At 41.9% G+C, this 20877-nt stretch overlaps 1 protein-coding gene across 4 annotated transcripts in view; it reads left to right on the top strand.

Moving 5' to 3' along the window:
- Opa1 (OPA1 mitochondrial dynamin like GTPase) overlaps positions 1–20877 on the top strand; it is a 74872-nt gene that overhangs the window by 51337 nt on the left and 2658 nt on the right. For all 4 annotated transcript variants that reach the window (XM_006974472.4, XM_006974474.4, XM_006974471.4 and 1 more), the window contains 3 exons: positions 730–846; positions 1547–1640; positions 2034–2144. In XM_006974472.4, coding sequence (XP_006974534.1) covers positions 730–846; positions 1547–1640; positions 2034–2144 — 322 coding nt within the window. The remainder of the gene's footprint in view (positions 1–729; positions 847–1546; positions 1641–2033; positions 2145–20877) is intronic.

Here is a 20877-nt window from a genome sequence, read left to right on the forward strand (position 1 = left end):
TCTTGGAAGTAGAGTGGAACAAGTTGCTACTTTCTGCAGGCAAGAACATCTGAGTTTTTCTTCTAGTGATACTTTGTTTAGTCCAGTCTCTAAGGCTGCAGTAACGGACAAGAATATGGGCTGTCAGGAGATGTGGATCCTCACGGAGTCCGCTGTATTACTAGTACTACTCCCTTAGTTATTGATAATTCGAGTCTCACTTTCTTCATCTGTCCAGTGGGATCGGTACTTGTTCTGCCTACTAGCATTGTGATTGTTACTAGTTGTGCTGAGCATTCACTACTCGACAGACCACAGTGCCACGGTGGTGGGGAGGGACACTTGTGGTGACAGTGTGGCAATAGGAAGGATTGCTTTCTGACTGTTGACATTGGTGGGCGTGGTCTGAGACCAGCTCCCAGGGCCTAACGTGGTCCTTAGACCAGGCTTCCAAACGCCTCTTGCCTGGGTTTCCCACTGCTGGCTGTGGGAAGATCATCCCTTACCAGCCCACTCTACACTGATGGTGTAACTGTAGCCACCATGCTTCTTAGAACTTGTAGATTTGAAAGTGTGGAAACTCGTAACTCTGATATCTGACTTGAAAAATGATGTAAGTGGATTTAAAAGGTTGCTAGAATAAGAATGTTGCTATGACTTTCCATTAACTTTTAAAAGTAAATTTTGTATATAACTACTCAGTGGTCAACAACATCTATCATAATGCTTTTTTTTCTTTTCTCATTTTAGATTAAGGATACTTGGCATCAAGTTTATAGAAGACATTTCTTAAAAACAGCTCTAAATCATTGTAACCTTTGTCGAAGAGGGTTTTATTACTACCAGAGGCATTTTATAGATTCTGAGGTGAGGTTTCACAGAGCATAAGGAGTCATTTTTAGCTTCTGTGTGTTGTTGAAAGATGGTCAAGAGTGAACCTCGGCTTCCTGTTCACTTGAAGTCCTTGAGCGTCTGGGAGAAAAGAATGTGTGACTCACAAAGAATAACCTTGTGTCTTTTCAGAGATTTGCCAGTTTAGGATTAACTGACTTCCACGTGTATCATCGGGGGCAAGGGAAAGGAGGCAGTCATGTGTACCCCAGAGTGACTTGAAGCATTTTTATGTTTTTCTATAAGGGGAGGATGTGTGTAGAGCATAGCCAACCACATGTGTGGTGGAGACCATATAGCAAAACTACTTTATTATGTATTTTTTATGTGTCACAATTTTCTCACATCACTGGACTCTTGAACTAGTTCTTGTAATGGATATAGCTCTCACACCTTTTAAAGTAACCCCTAGGTGGCAGCAGACTGATGCCTTTCGAGCACTTTCGTACAAACAGAAGTTCTTTAAATTAGCCCTTGCAGAAGCTCTGCTAATCTGTGTTGTTATCAAATTGAAGCTTCTAAGTGTTTTTCTGGTTTATTTCAGCTCAAAGGAAACATGTATGTATTACTAGATAAGCACTGATATTTTTACTAAAGCTTAGGAAATAAGTTCTATGTGTTTAGTAAAGGCTTTGTTTTTAACTTTGCATCTGATCTCAACTGTTCACTACTTCAGCTGGAATGCAATGACGTGGTCCTGTTCTGGCGAATACAGCGTATGCTGGCTATCACTGCCAATACGTTAAGACAGCAGCTTACAAACACTGAAGGTAAGGTAATTCCTAAAACACAGATTGAATTAGAAACCTCAGAATCGGAATTTGCTTTAAAATATTAGTAAAAAAGAAATTACAATTAGAAAATGGTAGGGATAAGAGGTGCTATGTATCTACTTCATTAGATCAAAATTAGGATAAAGAGAGTGGCGTCCTGAGCATTGCTCTGTGGTTTGGAGTCTGTGTGTCTGTTAGTGCTATGGCTTAAGAACATGTGGTCCTCAGAATATGGGTCGGGTTTGTGCTGACAGATGCACTAGGAAGTGAGAAACGTGAGTTCATGTAGAGCTAACATGACGATACAGAGTTTTCACTATATGCGGGATTTTTTCATTCTGTGCATTCATAAAAATGGTGCTCTTCGGGGTTTTTATTTGCTTTGAACAGTTAGGCGACTAGAAAAAAATGTTAAAGAGGTATTAGAAGACTTTGCTGAAGACGGGGAGAAGAAGATTAAATTGCTGACTGGCAAACGGGTTCAGCTGGCTGAAGACCTCAGTAAGTACTTCCTTCCTCCCACCCTGCTTCCTGAGCCCTTCCCCATCCCCATGTCTCTGCTTAAAAAAAGTTACAGCTCCCTAGGAAGAACTTGTTTTCTTCTGAAGTGCTAAAATACGACATTGACCTGAAATCTTATCACTTCCAAATACTTGAACGTGTTTCCTAGGAATAAAGATCTTTCTCCTAGCAAGTCCCAAAGTCAGAGTGTCACTGTATCTAATCCTTAGACTCATTCATCTCTTATTCAGTATTGTCCTGCCATACCACAGTGTTCCAGACTCATTCATTCTTTCTTTCTTTTAAAGAATGGTATTTAGGAATCAAGGTCTGAGAACTAGATACGCTTGTTATGTGAGTTCCCAGACCTTCTCAGTAGAAAGGTGTGTGTGTGTGTACGTGTGTGCTCAAGCATATGTGTGTACGCACAGATACACACACACACACACACACACACACACACACACACACACACACACACACACACACACACACACGCATACCCACTCCTAACTGTGTTATCTATCAAAGACTGAAGTGAATGCCGATGCTTCCAAGTTGTATCCAATCCTGTCAGGTTTGTTCTTTCTTGGCTTTGCTCTTTCCCATACTTGTAACTCCTGACAGGGAGAAACCAGCTTCTAGACTCCTTAGCATTGTTATTTATTTTGATCAGTCCTCGTGATGTGTAACCAAACTTTTTGCTGCCCCCTTCTTCACAAAAAACGGTCTTTTCACCCAGCGTGGATCTTGGCCGTCCTGTGCCAGATCACCGCCACAGTGCCTCACATCCTGTGCCGATGCACTTTTTACCGTGCAGGCTGGGACACCCTGTTAGAGACTGCTCTTCCTCAGCGAGTTCTCTCACCCAGCTCGTGCTCTGACCTTCGTGTCCAGAACTGCCCATCTTGTCTTTCCCAGCTCTCCCTCCCCATCTCCTGTGAGTCCTCTCCCCGAAGCCAGAGCAGGCTTTGTCCTGCTTGTAGTCCAGCACCCTGCGTCAGGTTACCACACACAGATCTGCATCGTGGGGCCAGGCTGCCAACGTCCTATTAGCCCCGGTTGGACATTGCATCTATATCATCCCGCCCACAGCCTTGCTTGTTTGAAGCATGGTTGGTTCTTAAAGGCTGATTAGTTCCTAGCATGAAGACTTGCTTGGATCTTTGAGAGCCCGCGGTGATCAGAGAAGCATTAACGTTATATACAACTGTTGGTAGTCAGGGCTCTGTCAGAGGCTACCTTACATTTATAAGTGCCCCTTCTCTGAGCTTACGAAACTGTTTCCTTTCAGAGTGTACTTAACTCTGTACGCTCTCTGGCAGTAAAGAACGCGAACACTGACTGGGAAGGAGCTTTTCCAGCTTCACAGCAGTGTGTAAGCTGAGTCTAGTTCTGCGGTCAGTCACGAACGCGCCAGGCAGCAGGCAGGGCTCTGGGTTGTGTGACCGCGCTGCAGCTCCGCACCCTTCTCCTCTGCACCACCTCATCCCGGGTGCTCTTGCTGCTGTTGAGCTCCCATTGCTTTCTCTGGGCACTCTTGCTTTCTTCTCTCTTTATTCTTTAGCTGTATCTCTTTTATTTCCGTGTCTGTCCTGTTTGTGCTGTGCAGAAGCCCGTGTGCAAGCTGGTCCGCTCTTGCTGTGTCGTACATAGGGTCCTCCGAGCCCCTCCTTTACTGTGAGATGCCTGTTGTGATTGATAGGGAAGTCCATCCAGCGAGCGTTTGGGAGTCCCTGACTCATAATCCCATGCTGTCCGTGCTGTTACAGAAAAGGCTTGTCCTTGTCACAGTGTGTACAATTCTGTGTCCCGCAGGACATAGCTATTAGACTGTGACTTACTTCAGTGAGTTTTACCAGCTTCTACATTTTTAAGTGACAGAAAAGTAATGTGCGTTTTCATGACTTGTAATAGAGCCTGTACGGTTACCCATTACTCTCCAGTTGTAATTTGATTATTTAAAGAAAGTACACTGGCAACTCAGATCTGTGCTCCGTCAAGCTGAGTTCCGTGTTCTGGTAGTTTTCCTAAGAAAGCAATCATATGAAGTGATTTGTGACTTGCGTGCAAATAGAGCTATGGTGTTAATGTTCCAAATAATGTTCTTAAAAGCAGGGGTCTCACCCATGACTCAGCTTCATCAGTCACACTAAGGAGATGAGCCATGACTACCCTGTAGTTTAGAGTTCTGAAAGCGCCTTTTCCTCACTGTTGCTCTTCGGTCTGAGGATTGGGAATATGGTCGTAGATGCTTCCAGCCAGACTGCTCTCTAGGTTTATTAGTCACAGCTGTATTGTAGTGAACAAGGTATCTAGTATTACAGATGCATTAACTTAGAGATTTAACTCTAAGTTCAAAATTGTAAAGAATGGTGTCACATAGAATTGACTAAAATGTTGGTGACATTCATGTTTCGCCAGTCATAAATTTACCTGTCCTCAGTCATCACTCTGGATACTCACCAACTGATTGTTCATTAAAGTGCATTTGTAAGTAGTGCAGCATTCTCTCACCATTTGCTGTCATTCTCTACCAAAGTAAAGCAGTGAAACTACGGTTAGGAGAACCAAGAAATGGGAATAAAGCCCACTTCTTGTGTGAGGAGGCTTGTTGAAAGAAGCCAAGACTGTGGACACACACAGTGGTTTCCATAGCTGAAGCGTGCGAAGGACAGGATGAGCCTGGACCACTTTGGGGTAAGAAGTAAGGATGTGTTTGAAGTGTGGTGTGTCTGTCACGTGACACAGACACTGTTTGATCTGCAGCTGGCTAGACCTCAGGGTATTGAGACAGAGACAAATTGTAGCTTATTGAGTGAAACACAGATCCATGAGCTGAGAATTATATCGGGAGGGAATGCAAGTAGTGGTGAAGAATAGAATATTCTCAAAATATCTCAATAGAAAATACCTATTCAGGGACTGGAGAGATGGCTCAGCGGTTAAGAGCACTGACTGCTCTTCCAGAGGTCCTGAGTTCAATTCCCAGCACCCACATGGCAGCTCACAACTGTCTGTAACTATAAGATCTGACACCCTGACCCAGACATGTGAACAGGCATAACACCAATGCACATAAAATACAAATAAATAAATAATTTTTAAAAAAGAAAAGAAAATACCTATTCAAAATTGTTTCCAAAAAAAATAGCTATTAATTTTTAAAGTGAAAGGTAACTGTCATGGAGAAACTGAGCAGTCACCACATGAATCGCATGGTCAAATCAAAATCCTAAGACACTGAATGGATTGGCCACTGAGAAGAGGCCATTCTTCCTAAAGACACATTACTTTAGTGTGATGGGGCATCAGACAAAGCCAAGGTAGAGTCCTCTGCAGAACGAGTACCTGGCCTGCAGTTGTTAATGCATCAGAGACAAGACAAGACTAAAGAAGTAGTCCACACTGAGAGCAAGCAGAGGACCTAAAATACCGAGTCTGTTCCAATGGCATCATCAGGCAGGCAGAGAGTCAGGCTGGTGTTTCTTAGAAGTACTACATCCGCGTTGGTTTCTAAGGCTTCATTATTCGGTTGTGGTCATTTAAGAAAATGCACTGGCTTCCAGCTAGTTTACAGCAACATTTAGATGTGAAGAAGCCTAGTAACAGTAACTGTTTCTGGGGAGAGATAAGCAGTTTGTAGTGTTGTTACAGTCTTTCTGTGAGCCGGGTGGTTTGTTTTTTGATAAAACAGGAAAAGGAAGTTTGTTTCTAGCTAAAGATCAGTTTCGTGTGAAAATACATTACAGAAAGTGAGGCTCATAGACATAATCTGTGAAGATGTCAAAAGACTGAATACCTCATGGACCATTGAGTAAGATACACAGCTTGTCTTCCTACCTCAATTCTTATTCATGGTATCTCCCCACAGTATATAAACAGCCCACTATAACCTTCATGAGAACCTTGATTCTGTAGTAAAAGTCCAACAGATTGTTATAGTGTCTAAAAACAGTACTGACTGTGAAGGTAGATATTTGGATTACCTATGAATTTTTTAGTAGTATGCCCCATCTATTAAAATGGAGAGAGTTATGTTAAAATACCTTCTGTGGCATGACAAGTTGTTCCTCCTATAATGTTGGATTTTGATTGTCACCATATAAAATAAGAGTGCTTACATTCTGAGATTTGTTGATTATGTTTTCCCACCTTGAAAACTGAATATCTGGGCAATAGTAACAATGGGAAAGTTTCATCAGTATAGGGTAAAATTCTTTTACTTAACTCCTGTCCACTAAAACCCAAGTTATACTTTGTTGGGTTTGGGTTTGGTTTGGATTGGGTTTTTGTTGTTGTTGTTTGTTTGTTTGTCTGTCTTTTTGAGGCAGGGTTTCTCTGTGTCGTCCTGGATCTCGCTCTGTAGACCAGAATGGCCTCGAACTCACAGAGATTTGCCTGCCTCTGCCTCCCAGTGCTGGGATTAAAGGCATGTGCCACCACTGCCAGGCTCCAAGTTATTCTTTTGATTCCTTGTGTATTCAGAGTCAGCAAAGAATTAAAGGGATATTTGTAGTCATTTAGACAGCTTGTTCCGAGAAAGGATTCTTTTCCTGTTTATGTTATAAACTTTCTGGCTCTCTAATAAAACATGAAGTTAGTTGTTGATGGATGTGAACTGACTTGTCTTAGGCCAGAAAACTGCTTTCCCTAAGTTCTCATTGGGGTCTCCACTGCAGCCTTTTGAAGTAGCTATTTTTTTCATTTTACAGATTAAAAAATGGAGACTTAGAAACTATCTGATCCCAGATATTTTAAATTTATTACAGCTTTGGAAACTCTGTGTGTGTGTGTGTGTGTGTGTGTGTGTGTGTGTGTGTGTGTGTGTGTGTGTGTGTACGTGTGTGTACTCTTTGTATTGGATTGTGTACATAGTAGCTTGTCCTCCGTCCTTCCTGCCATGTAAGAAGCTTTGGAGCTAAGGCTTTCACTCTGTGAAAACATCTGGCTAAAGAAACACCAACATGCATCTTATATGACGTGTAAACTGTCTCCAGACTGCCAGATCCCACTATAATCAGAGTTGCCCAAACCCTAGATGTTAACCCCTGTGCTGGTCTCAAACTCTCTAATGTATCTAGAATGACTTAGAACTTCATGCTCAACTTGCGATTTGCTCTCACCTTCTGAGTACTTGATTAAGGGTTCCAGGCCCAAAACACCAGGGCTTCTCCCATGCTTATCAGACTCTCCCAACTGAACCACAGCTCCAGGCCCTACACTAAGAGCTCTTCGTGTGCTTGTGTCCATACCTGAGCTAGGAGATGTACCAACCCTTTAAACTTTAACTGGCTGTCATTCTAACTTCATGGTTTTTGTTGAACAGGATTGGGAGTGTTGCAATGTTCTCCACCAAGTTTCTGTGCATTCCTTCTCATTTACCACTATAAAAATAAAATAAAAATATATATGGAATATGAAAACAATAATGAACTCTGGCTGTCATTGTGCAAACTTATTGTAATACTATAGTTGAATGACCTTCATGTTAAAAGCAGTAAAATCAAAGTGGCTGTTAATTTAGAATTTTGCAATATCCCCTCTCCCCGCCCCCGGTTAATCTGCTCTGCTGACTGCCTCCATCCTACACGAGGTGGCCACAGCTGGCCTTTTTCCCAGAGCTCAGGGGGATTAGAGAGCAGGAGAGCAGCAGCGTGCTCGGCCTCTTGCCTCTGTTGACTGTTCTTTATTGTTTGATGCCTGAGCATCTCCCAGACAGCAAGCAATTGTGACTGGAAACTTGGAGTTTGTTTCTCTTGAGCGTATACAATGCTGTTCGGGCTCCTCTTTGTGTTTCTTCACATTCCCAGTCTCCTCTTATCCGCCATCCTGTGCTTTCTCTTGATAATTAGAAAAGAGCAAAGAGACAATCCCTGTGTCTTAGGCTATGTGACAGTCCCTGGTGACGCTAACACTTGGCCATAGAGACTGCAGACACAAGGGTTTGTCTCTGAATTACCAGGTATTTAGCAACATAAGTCATGTTTGCTACGAGAACTCTGTTCATGGTGGGTAATATTACTTAATGACAGAACACATGTATTTGTTCATTTTTTTTTTAATTAGAACAAAAAAGAAAGCAACAGAATTACCTAAGACTTCATTTGCAAACCCAAGATTAGAAATTTATCAAAGCCGCCTAGGTGTACAAAGATGCTTTCAGTGACTCAAACACCATCCTAATTTATAGGATAACTGTAAGAATTTCTGCATGTTTTGTTAAACTCTGAATTAAAAAGCAGGTCGGACATAGCTAATAGAAGCGTAGTTAGCTGGGATGTTTTTATTCTAGTATATCTAGAAAGGAAAAATGTCAGGTGAGCCTGAGATTTAGTTTCTGTTGATTGCTTTCTATTTCTAATCTGGCTGGTGCCTGCTGCTGTCACAGATGAGATCAGTGGTCCTGAAAATGTGGGGGCAAACACCATCCCACAAGGGTTACTGTATTCTGGATGTGGACCCTAAGGGGCATGAAAGGAAAGTTCTCTGTGATCCTTCACCACCATCACTTACTTCCCCATCCCATGTATTCTACAGAGTTCTCCTATTCATATTCACAGCAAGGCAGTTTTCTCTTCATTAGTTGGCATAGTATGTGACTGTCACGAACTTGTTAAGGCCTTTGAGCTCCAGATGCAGTCGAATGTCTGTTTTCCTTCTGCAGACTTAACAAAGGAAGTCAGCTTTAACACATTTGAAAGAAGAGGATAGCATTGAGTTTTAGGTACCCAGGTCCAGAAAAGAAAAGAGGGCACTGGAGAGGTGGCTCTTCATTGTTCTTGCAAAGGCCCGAGGTTCAGTTCCCAGGACTCAGAGCAAGCAGCTCACAACTGCCTGTAACTCCAGCTCCAGGAGATCCAACACCCTCTTCTGGCCTCTGTAGGCACCAGACCTACAAGCACTGTGCACACAGACATGCAGGCACTCAGACATACACTAAAATCGAAAAAAAATAAGCCTTTTAAAAAGAAAGAGAAAGGTAAGGTCCAGTCGGAATAATAGGGAAGAGCAGGTGAGCAGCCAGGACCAGACCTCCCGGCCTCCTTTCTCTCAGCCCTCCAGGACAGTTTCTTCTTTCCTTTCGCTTTCTTTCTCACATCTTCTCCTAGGTCATTATCATTTGACCTAAGCCAATATTTTTCCTCCTCCCTGCTTACTTGCCTTCCCTAGGTGATTAAAAGCATACTCAGCTACTGCCACAGCTGTCTAATTGAGCAGAAAGAATACTGCCTTCCCACTCCATAACAGTAAGTCAGCCAAAAGAATCATTTAAAGAAAATATTCTCGGGTCTGCTGTGATTGACCCACCCTAGCAGAATGATTTGGTTCATTTATGACTGCTGTAGCCTGTGTTATATATCACACGGTCAGTGAATGCTTGATCACGATCTTAATACTGACTTTCATTAGCCCTTCTCTAGACTTCAAAGGGGGAGACTGGAGGTGCCAGAGACCTTTCTTCTCTGTCTCGCCAGAAGCTCCGGTTTCATCCCTTGCGAGCAGCTCACATTTGCCATATTCACTCTGGTACCCACACCTCCCTTACTCCTTGTAGTCTGGCTCCACTGTATGGAAACCACTGATTTATGGGCCCCCAGTGATTTCCTAATAGCCAGCCCATCAGGTTCACATACAAAAAAATTAATAATTTCTAACATTAAGAATTTAAGTTTATTGAAACACATTTTCTTTGGCATTCAAGTGTTTTGAAAAGGTAATTTCTAGATATATGTATGTTTGTAAAAAGGAAAGATTAATACTTTTTACTACAGAATAAACATTTCTGTTTTACGTTACTGGTAACTCTTGAAACCATCTTTTCTGGATAAAAGTCTCTACTTTTGTAAGTTCTGCCATTGTGAGGTATTTCTCATACTAAGGTGAAATAGATCATCTGAGGGAAACAGTAAAGAATTATTTTTACCTGGAGTCTGCATGCCCAAGGCGGGCTCTGCTTTGTGTTCTAGCCCAAGACGGCTGGAGCTGACAAAGAATAAAGTGACCCTGAGGAAGAGACCTCTGGTTTGAGAAGTAGTTATTTACACACAGTTCCCGGGCGAGGCCTCCAGAGTGTGCTTTCCCGTTACTGATGAGGACATGCAGACGCAAACTGAGTCTTCGGATGAAAGTACACTTTTCATGGCCCAGTTCTGTTTTTTTAAGGTCATGATTGAGGAATTAATTGGTGTATAATTAAAAGGATATCTACTTTATATTGTATAGGCTGCTATGTTCAACACTGTTAGCAAATATCTCCTTTATTGCTTTAAATGCAGTTTTAGATTATTATAAATATTTTTAAATTATAATTTATAATTCATTATTATAAATGAGATTATGATTCTAAATGAGAATAAAAACAATGTTACTTTCAATAATCTATAAATTGGGGATTTTTGTTTGTTTTGTTTTAAGACAGTCACTATATAGCTCTGACTGGCCTGGAACTCAGAAATCTGCCTGCCTCTGTCCTCCAACCCCAACTGATGAGATTAAAGGTGTGCATAACCACACCAACGTATTTATTATTATTAAAGGTGTGCATAACCACACCAATGTATTTATTATTATTAAAGGTGTGCATAACCACACCAACATATTTATTATTATTAAAGGTGTGCATAACCACATCAACGTACTTGATCACTTTAGGGCAGTGCTTCTCAACCTTCCCAGTGCTGTGACCCTTTAATACAGTTCCTCATGTTGTGGTGACCAAACCATACAATTGTTTTCATTGTTACTTCATAATGGTAATTTTGCTACTGTTATGAATCATAATGTAATTATTTTTGAGATAAAGGGTTTCCAAAGGGGCCACAACCCACAGATTGAGAACCACTGCTTTAAAGGAAGTTCTGTTTATATAGTATTATAGAAGCCAGTGTGCATATTTAAAACTAGAAATTGGGGGGTTTTCCTCCCCTTCTAATAATGCTTACCATTTCCTTAATGAGCAATATTAGAATGGAATAATAAATTTAAAGTTGGGGTTAATCTTTTTCAAAATTCCTTTTAAAGATTTTTGTAATCCTTTTATTTTATGTATATAAATGTTTTACCTGCAGCATGTAAGCGCAGTATACACATGCCTCGTGCCTGAGAAGAACAGAAGAGGGCCCTGGGTCCTCTGGAAGGGCAGCCAGTGCCCTTAACCTCCGAGCCATTTCTTCAGCCCTGCCTTTTCAAATTTTATGTTTTTGTGTGTTCTCTCCAATTCTAAAATGCAAAAAAAAACAGAACCTAGTAGTGGGAATGCAAATCTAATCACACTATAATCTGCTGTCTTATGAAAATACATAAAAAATAAAATTAAGCAAGCCATGAACAGATACTGTGAAAAAGAGAACTCAAAAGAGACCCACTAGAGACGCCCTACACCAGTGTGTGGGAAATACACTGCTTCTCCCCACCCCCTTTTGGTTTTTTGAGAAAAGGTCTCACTATGCGGTCGGGGCTGGCCTGGAATTCATAGAGATCCACCTACCTCTGCCTCTGAGTGCTAGGATTAAAGGCGTGCTCAATGTAAAGCACAATTCTTAGAGTAGGTGAAGATATCGGTTAAGGCCAAAAGAATTTTGATATTTTACTATCATATATTTCTAAACTTTTCCTCCCAATGAATACAGTGCAAAATTCCCTTAAAAATTTCAGCATCTGAATTATCCTATCATGGGAATGATGAGATCTAGACATGATATGCTATTTCTCCAGTCAAGGTCTCCATGTAGTATTACCAGGGCACATTGGATAGGCCTGTACGAGAACGGCTCGCCGCATTGTTGAAGTCAGTGTGGTCTGTTTCCTGAGCCATCTGACCTGTCCTGTGGGAACAACGTACTGCAGTGTTGCTTTGAAGGTTCACTTTAGGGAGATTTTTCTTTCACTGTTACCTTCCATAGTCCATTTTAATTATTCCTTATACATCTCTTTGATCTGTTCCAGTTTAATACTTTGAATTGTAGAAGGTTGCTATTTTTTACTTCACCTAAGTAAGTGAAATATGTTCTTGCCCTCTTTCTGGGACGGGAATTCAAGATTGTTTTGTTTTGTTTTGTTTTTAATCTTTTATCTCCTCTTTTTTGCAAAACTTCTTACTCTGAGCTGTGTACACAGCTCTGTCTTTAAACAGATCCAGCAGGTATACTACCAGAATTTAGGTTTTCATTTTTAAGTCTTCCTTTATTATTATCAGGAAAAGCTAGTACATATACATTATGAAAAATACCCCAACCAGAAATTATTACCCTTACCATTGTAGCTGAATAGGCTATGGAAGTGACCTTGGCCGTTTCTAGAGCCGGTTTCTTGCAGGCTCTGGGTTAGCCTGGAGTGCTCACACACCTTGATCTCACTGTTAGAGCACTTGTATCCAGCTTCTCATCGGGCAGGTGTCTGCAGTGTACTTCTTTTTCTTTGTACAAACTTAGTTTTAAGTACTCATTCAGAGAGCAAGCAGCATGGATACAGCTAAAAGCTCTGGAGCAGGTAGATACTCTATAGAGGCCGTGGGATCCCGAGGCCATGTCGTAGCATACAGTGTACTAATGGTCACTCCTTGAAAGTCCTCTGCCTGTTCGGGACCATGGCCTTCCTGCATGTGCTTGTGCCTTGTCCTGTCTTCCTTCTCCAGGGATGCCCAACTATTTCCATCTTATAATTAGTGGAGCAGCCCTTCCTTCTAGACTAACCACCTTTTTATCTTTTTTTTTTTTTTTTTTTTTTTGGTTTTTCGAGACAGGGTTTCTCTGTGTAGCTTTGCGCCTTTTCCTGGAGCTCACTTGGTAGCCCAGGCTGGCTTCGAACTCACAGAGATCCTCCTGGCTCTTCCTCCCGAGTGCTGGGATTAAAGGCGTGCGCCACCACCGCCCAGCCCCCACCTTTTTATCTTGATTCTCTAATGTTCAAGGAAAAAAACATTTGTCTGCTGCCCTGCTTCTCTCGGGATCTACTTGTTTCTTCCTAATTTCATCTTTACTGAAATTTTTCCCATGGATTACTAAAATCAAGAGAAAGCGGTGACATAGTCTCTTCAGAAATAGAGAATTTTTCCACGTAACTGCGTCATTTCACATTTGGATTCCGGGTCCTGCTTCAAACCCACCTGTCCCTCATGCTTGTCCACTTCACAGAGCACCTTTTAAAGTTGTGCAAGGCTTGAGAGGCGGTCCTCCCATTGCTCATAGTCAGGAAGTGACGTTCGTTGAATTAATCACTTAGCCGTTTACATGAATGTTGATGGCAAAGCCGAGCTTCCTCTGTTAGCACTGATACCTTTTTCGCATTGTTTGGTGATCCTGTTTGTCTTGAGTCTGGTTTCTGCTGGTGAGGACGGTCAGTACAACAGTTCCTGTAGTTTCGCTTCTTAGCTTGTATTGGTAATGAGTGTTTCAGAGCCTGTTTCTTGTTGAAACAAAGCGTCAAAAATCTAGAGTCTGAGCCAGTTGGGGTGGTGCATGTCTTTAATCTCGGCACTCAGGAGACAGAGGAAGGTAGATCTCTGTGAGTTTGAGGCCAGCCTGGGCTACAGAGACAGGACTGTTTCACAGAGGACCTGAGCTTGATTCCAGCACCCACGTCAGGCAGCTGAGAAAAAGAAAGTGTAACTAAAATTTGAGGATGACTTCTCATTTACATAGTAGGTGGCATCAATCCAGAATCACTGTGATCTGCCCACCTCTTGCTCTTACTGCCCCAGTACAGGCCAGGCACTTCTAATCCAAAGGCTGTAAGACTGGAAACTTAAGTGCTCACGTGATACTCTGTGACTCTCAGATTTGGGCGCATTTTAGATTTTAGATGTTCAGATTCGAGAATTCAACTAGAAAAGCAGAAATACAGTTTCTGGTCCCAAGCATTTCCAATTGGGAAAAGTCAGCTTATATTAGTATCTAGACCTCCTAGGCACTGTGCTTCCAACAAGCCGGAGAGGACTTGGCCTAATGGAGCATCGTATTTAAGAGCTATAACTTGTATTTCATTTTTCATTTCATCTCAGCGTAAGCTTGACTAAAGCTTTCAATTTCAAAGTCAGAATTACACTCTCTGAGCTTATTATTGTTCTTCTACTCTTAAAATTACATTAATGAGCTGTTTGAGACTCGTTCCCGTGATTCATTTATCTGCTACAACTCCTTTTTCAAGCTTCGGTCCTGAAGGTCTTTTGACAAAGCAATATTTATAACAGTTTGACAGCAGGATGAGGAGCAGCGTTTGTCTTTGGAACAGCTTGAAGAAAGACCCTCTCCAGGACCCGGTCATGCAGTTACAATCTTGGCCTCCTTTCTTACGCTGGGAACATGCACGCAGCAGCACCTCCCATGCATTTCCTTGTCCTATTGACTGCCCATTCACTTCCCATCTGTTTTGCACTCTTAAAGGAACAGAAGGGGCCCTCTTCTTATAAATCTGTCTTTGCAAGTGATAAATGATGCCCTAGCTCTTTAAGGGCTGCCTGGGTGGTTTTTCTTTTCTTAAAATGTTTCAGCTTTCCTCTTAACAAAACTCAAAGTAAAATGTTCTTTTAAAAATAGGAGAAAAGTAGAAAAGACAAACTATAACATTTTTAAAGTCATGTTTCATTTGTTGGAACAGAATAATTTGCTGACTTTATCCATCTTCTCAAGAAATTGCCTATGTCAGTATTTCTTTGAAATATGATATTAGATTTCCTACACTGGCAATATATGGGTAAATAAAATGATTCATTTTGACAAAGTATATTTTAGCTATTAGAGAAAAAAAGAAAACAGTGTATTACTAATAAATTAGAATATCAAATAACTTGAAATTTTTGTTATAATGTGAACTGATATAATTTGAAATATTTTGTGTGCTGGACACAAAATAAAATGACTCATATTAGACAATTATAACCTCATGATAGATTCTGTGGCCTTTACTAGAAAAGGATGGTCATGAATGCCATAACAGCTTATTATTTGTTATTTCTAGTCCTGAAAGTAAGTGTTATAGATACTTCTAATGTTGGCTTTTCTAAGAATTGAACATAGCAAAGTATGGTGGGGCATATATATATTCACACTACTCAAGAAGCTGAGGCAGGAGGATTGCCATGAGTTCAAGACCAACTTGGGCTACATAGCCAAGCCTTTTTCAAAAAGTTTTAAAATAAAAAGGATTCAATGTAAATAATTTTTCCTTCCATGAAAAAGAATTCCCTAAAGGTTAAATGTAACAAATACTATCATTTCCACCATTGCCCACAGAATGCTTTGAAATTATGATTTTAAAAGCATCAGCAACAGAAAAAGACCACATTTGGAATACTCTGTTGGACTGTGTGAGTCTATGAATGTCTTCTACAAAGGTGGCACTTGATTAAGGCTGGTAACACTGCAGTACGTAAAGTGCCGGGGCCCAGTGGAAAGTAAGGCTGGATAACTAACTGGTTCTGTGGCCCCCAGACCACCACACGGCTTTAGCTCAGGAGTAGGATGGATGTGTCTGCTACACACACCTGATAGAAATGTCTCTCCTCAGTCCTCTCAGAGTGGACCCTCGGTTTCTAGAGGTGGTGGGGATGGGGGTGGTGTAAGTCTCAGGTAGCCCAGGTTAACCTTGAATTTGTTCTGTAGCCCAAGCGCAAAGGTGGTTGCACTTCCAATCCCGTCTGCACCTCCCCCCTGGTTTATGCAGTGTTGAAAACGGAACCCAGGGCTCCCTGCAGGTTGGGCAGCACTCGACCAGCTGAGCTGTGTCCCGGCCCTGGGTCTTCAGTGTACCGTCCTCAGTGTGGGCCGGTAGTAAAGCACTCCTGGGAGAAGGCACAATATTGCCCAAATACACAGTTTTTTAATTTGGCTTGTCTAAAGATAAATGTATCTCAAGAAGTAGATGAATTTTCCATCCCACATACAAGTGCTTTCATTGAGTGTGATATAATCAAAAGTTAAGGTTTTATACCTACGGACACTGGCCACACCTTGAATGATACTATTCTTCGTTGTTAACTAATGCAGACCCATAATCATTCATAGGTAGCTGCGCTGAAATTAGTATTACCATCCATCTAGGAAGATTCCAGAGTCTAACAGCTATGTAGACCTAAATGCAAGGCTGCTCTGTGGTCATGCCGAAGTCTTACGGAGAATAGACTTCAAAACGTTTAGAAATTATATGAATAGGTTCTATTCACCAAAGGAGCCTGATAGGGGTGTTTACCTTGCCTTAAAGTGGTTTTTAAAGTACCGGGCGATAGTGACACACGCCTTTAATCCCAGCACTCTGGGAGACAGAAGCAAGAGGATCTCTGAGTTTGAGGCCAGCCTAGTCTGCAGAGCAAGTTCCAGGACAGCCAGAGCTACACAGAGAAACCCTGTGGGAGGGGGTGAGGTTTAAGAAGGCTAGATTTGAAGCCAGGTGTGGTGGTATACACCTTTAATCCCAGCATTCAGGAGGCAGAAGCAGGTCCATCTCTGAGTTGGAGACTAGCCTTGTCTACATAGTGAAGTACAGGACAAGGCTAGAGAGACCCTCTCCAGGAAAAAAAAGAAAAAGAAAAGAAAGCAAGTTAGATTTATCTATGAGTCACTATTGAGCTGTTTATGTATTAGCAATCATGGAGTTGCACTGTTCCTCTCAATCTTTCTTAAGGCAGCTTTGGGGATATAAACTAGCACATTTATAATAGTACCCTTTAATGTTTGAATTAAGTTTTTGCTTTAGGCAAAACAGTAAGTGAATAAATAATCATAGGTATCAATTTTGACTATAGTTCTGACCTTTGGGTTCTGGCTTCCTATTTCCCCTTCGTAAATTTGTCTCCCCGTTTCTCCATATGCTAGATTACTCGAGATCCTGAGTTTCTAAAGGGCACTTATATGGTCCAGTTCTGCAGTAAACAGCAATCGTTTTCAGAAGCAGTGAGTGAGCTCCAAAGGCAGAAAGGTTCCAGGAATTCCCAGCCCTTCGTTGAACAGCCCTTTACTGAAGAACTTCACCCACAAGGTGTCCTAAGGCCAGCCTGGAGTGCTCATGCAGCCTCTGACGGGATAGCTGTTAGGGGCTTGAATCTTTGGGTACAGGGGTTCCTGAAGTGCATTGTGTTAGTCCCTCAGCTAATTTCTTCATGCTTTCTTTAAAGACATCAAACGACGTCTAGGGGTTGTTTCAGCTCAGTGTTTTGTGGGTGGCTCTTTGTTCGTGTTCTAAACTGATATTAGCCACTGAAGTGAACCCTCTCCCAGGTTAGGGCTTTTGGCAGTCAGTGTATTCAAAACCTAATTACAGATTAGTCTGTATTGGGACTCTTAGAGCAAGTATCAGAAGACTCAGAAGCCCTGAGAGGAGCAGTGCCATTTCATGTGGGGATAAAGAGACCTAAAATGTGAATGGGTGTCAAGTCATCTAAAGAGAAGAAAAAAGAGAAGGAGCGTCATTCACTGAGGCTGGCGGTTTATGAGTTGAGGATTATGGGAATATTCATGACTCAATCAAGATGCACAACGAATTGATGTTTGAGACGGCTCATCTTTTAAGTAAACATTGGGTAAATGGGAGCGAGTCTCCGAATTCACTCCATGTAGAACTGTGTAACAGAATAGTTAAGCCCTCCCTGAGGCCATTTCATTTATCAAAAGAGGCCACAGATTTTATAAGAATTCTCTATGTGAATATTTAATCCAAATATTTGAGAGAGCCTGGAGTTTGCTTTACAAGTAGCCGTGCTGATTTGTGCTCGGTTGTGATTTTTACCAAATGTATCCTGTTTTACGTAGAAGGCGGTACTCCAGTAGACTTGAGACACTGCCGTTTGCTCTCCTGTGTGTTTCTAAATCAGAGGAAGGTGAGCGGGGATGCCTGCAGGACTGAAGGAGACATTTCAAAGTGTCTCCTTTGAAATCAAATTTGAAATCACTTCAAAAGAGTAGACATTCTTTGATTGAAAGTAAGAGAATAAATAAGCAAGGAATGCTTTTTGTTTGGTTGGTTGATTTTGGTTTGGTTTTGGGTTTAATTTATTTGTTTCATTTTGGGTTGGTTTTGGGGTTTTGGATTTTTGAAACAGGGTTTCTCTGTGTAGCCCTGGCTGTCCTAGAACTCACTCTATAGACCAGGTTGGCCCCAATCTTACAGAGATCAGCCTTCCTCTACCTCCCCAGTGCTGGGATTAAAGACTAAGGAATGCTTCTTAAAGGAGGAATGAATCTCTTGGGGCTGGGGGAAAAGCGGGCAGCCGAGCAGTTAAGCACTGACGACCCACAGAGAGCTAGCTCACCGCTGCACTTAGCAGCACCCACCGCAGGGGAGAAAGACAGGTGAAGTTCTTTAGGGGAGAGATGCTGCTGCTGGCCGCCGCTCTTTCTCCTGGTGTCAGCCATCCCTCTCCTCGTACCACCCACCTCCATTCCTTCTCAGATGCTCTTTGGGGCCTTCTTAAGGTGGTGTGGCAAGGCAATGCCATGTCCTGACATTACAATTGTAAAACTATTCATAAAAGCGTAACCTTTTAAGGGAAACTTAGAATTGTCTGTATTTTTGTGTTAAATAGTGCCATAACTTTCATTTAGGGAAAAAAATATTGCTTTATTTTCTAAAAACTGGACTTCCCTTTAGACCTGACAGAATTAGCCACCTTCCTCAGTGGGGCTCTGTCTCTTCATACAAATAGCTCTTGCTCTGACCTGCCTGCTGCAGGTGATACCGCTATGCCATACACCTCTGGTCAGTCCGCTCCTCGGAGGATGGAAGCCACTGGTGGGGCAGAGGTTGGCAAACTGACCCTGTGGCTGCCCACTTACACTCAGATCATGTATGGAATAAAATTGGATTATCCTTTCTGCGTATGGCATGCCATTCCCAAATAGACTGGCCACCAGGGAGTGATCAAGGGCTGCCGAGGCTGGAAATGCCTTTGTGGGATTCCCCTCATGTTATGCTTTTCAAGCTCGGCGGGGTTTGGGTGGGTTTTTATTGTTTGTTTGGGGTTTTGGTTTTTTTGTTTTGTTTTGTTTTTTTGGTTTTTCAAGACAGGGTTTCTCTGTGTAGCTTTGCGCCTTTCCTAGACTCACTTGGTAGCCCAGGCTGGCCTCGAACTCACAGAGATCCACCTGGCTCAGCCTCCCAAGTGCTGGGATTAAAGGCGTGTGTCACCACCACCCAGCTTGTTTTGGTTTTTATGAGGACCGTGATCGTCTCCTCATAGAACTGCTATGAGATAATTTGAAAAGCTCTTTTCTTCTACTCTTTTAAAGAATGGTTTAAAGAGTTGCATTTATATGAAATTCTAAAAAATACTCATTTTTATTGTAAATCACCTGTTTTTAAACAACTAAATGAATTAGTTGTAAAACTAAGACTGTCTTCATTTGGAAAAACAAATATGTTTTCTGGTTTGGATGCTGATTAAGAAATGGAAGCTAGCCTTCCAGAAAAGTCCGATTGAAGTTCTAAGGGCCCGCACGGTGACTCAGGAAGTATTGTAGTTTGCTTCTCTGTTTCAGTACTAAAACACTCTAAGCAAAAGCAACTTGGAGAGGAAATTTTGTTTGGCTTACACTTCCAGGTCACAGTCCATCATTGAGAGTCAAGGCAAGAGCCTGAAGTAGAAACCGTAGAGGACCAGAATGTTGCTCACTGGCTTGCCGTGTGGCTTACTCACTGGCTCATGCTCAGCTTGCTTTCTTATACAGCTCAGGCCTACCTCACTAGGGATGGTGCCACCCACAGTAGGCTGGGCCCTCCCACATCAATCATCAACCAAGATATCTTCCACAAGCCAGTCTGACCAAGGCAATTCTTCAACTGAGGTTACCTCTTCCCATGTGACTCTAGGTTGTGTCCAATTGGCAACCAAGACTAGCCATCATAAGTCTGTCCTTGTCAACTTACACCCAGTTACATTATATCATACTTAATTTCCAAATTAAGACAGTAACAAGGTTATAATTCTACCTAACATGATGTAACTTTCCCACTTAGAACCACACTTAAGTTTTTCTTAAAATAGGTGGCAAAGTCACCTTGAGGAATAGTCTTTGAGTATCTCATAACAAATACGAAAATATAGATTGATAACACTAATTGATATCTCAGTTGATGTCGTAGTACACTTAACCACTGATATCATCTCCAGTGATGTTGTACATAGAGAGGAAGAAAGCACGAGTATCTGCTTATGTATGCGCATATATGCACAGTCATTCCTAACAGAATAGTACAGAAGCATGAATGTCAGTTACTGTCTTCATTTTTGTGTCTGGTATTCATAACTACCTTCCTCTACTATTCATTCTTTATTTCCTCCACCCTCAGCAAGTACCTCAGCAGGGCTAATACTTTCCCTGGGAAAATGGCCAGTACCTTCATCCCTGAAGGGTCTGGGCCACTTGTCATCTGCTTGGATTGGGTTGTTCTTACTCAGAGGACATGGTAACACTGACGTGTCCTAAAGGATCTCCTGTATCGCAGACATAATCTTCCTTACCTCCATTGTAGAGAAGCAGTCCCCTTCCCCAGTAGAAGTCCGGATCAGTCATCCCTCCTAACACTATTGATTATTCCTGTCTTAGCCTGTTGGCTTAGGGGCATCAGAAGCCCAGAGTGGTCCAAGAGAAGACTGAGCTTTAGTTCAGTGGAATGTTTGTTGTGTCTTTTGGCTAACTAAACACTCCCTAACAACACACACATGCACACGCACACAAAATTTAAAATTATAAGAGAGAGATTGATATTGTCTTAGCTTCTCTGGTTCACTCATCTGTAGAAG

Source organism: Peromyscus maniculatus, chromosome 12 (assembly GCF_049852395.1).
Source record: "Peromyscus maniculatus bairdii isolate BWxNUB_F1_BW_parent chromosome 12, HU_Pman_BW_mat_3.1, whole genome shotgun sequence".
NCBI lineage: Eukaryota > Metazoa > Chordata > Mammalia > Rodentia > Cricetidae > Peromyscus > Peromyscus maniculatus.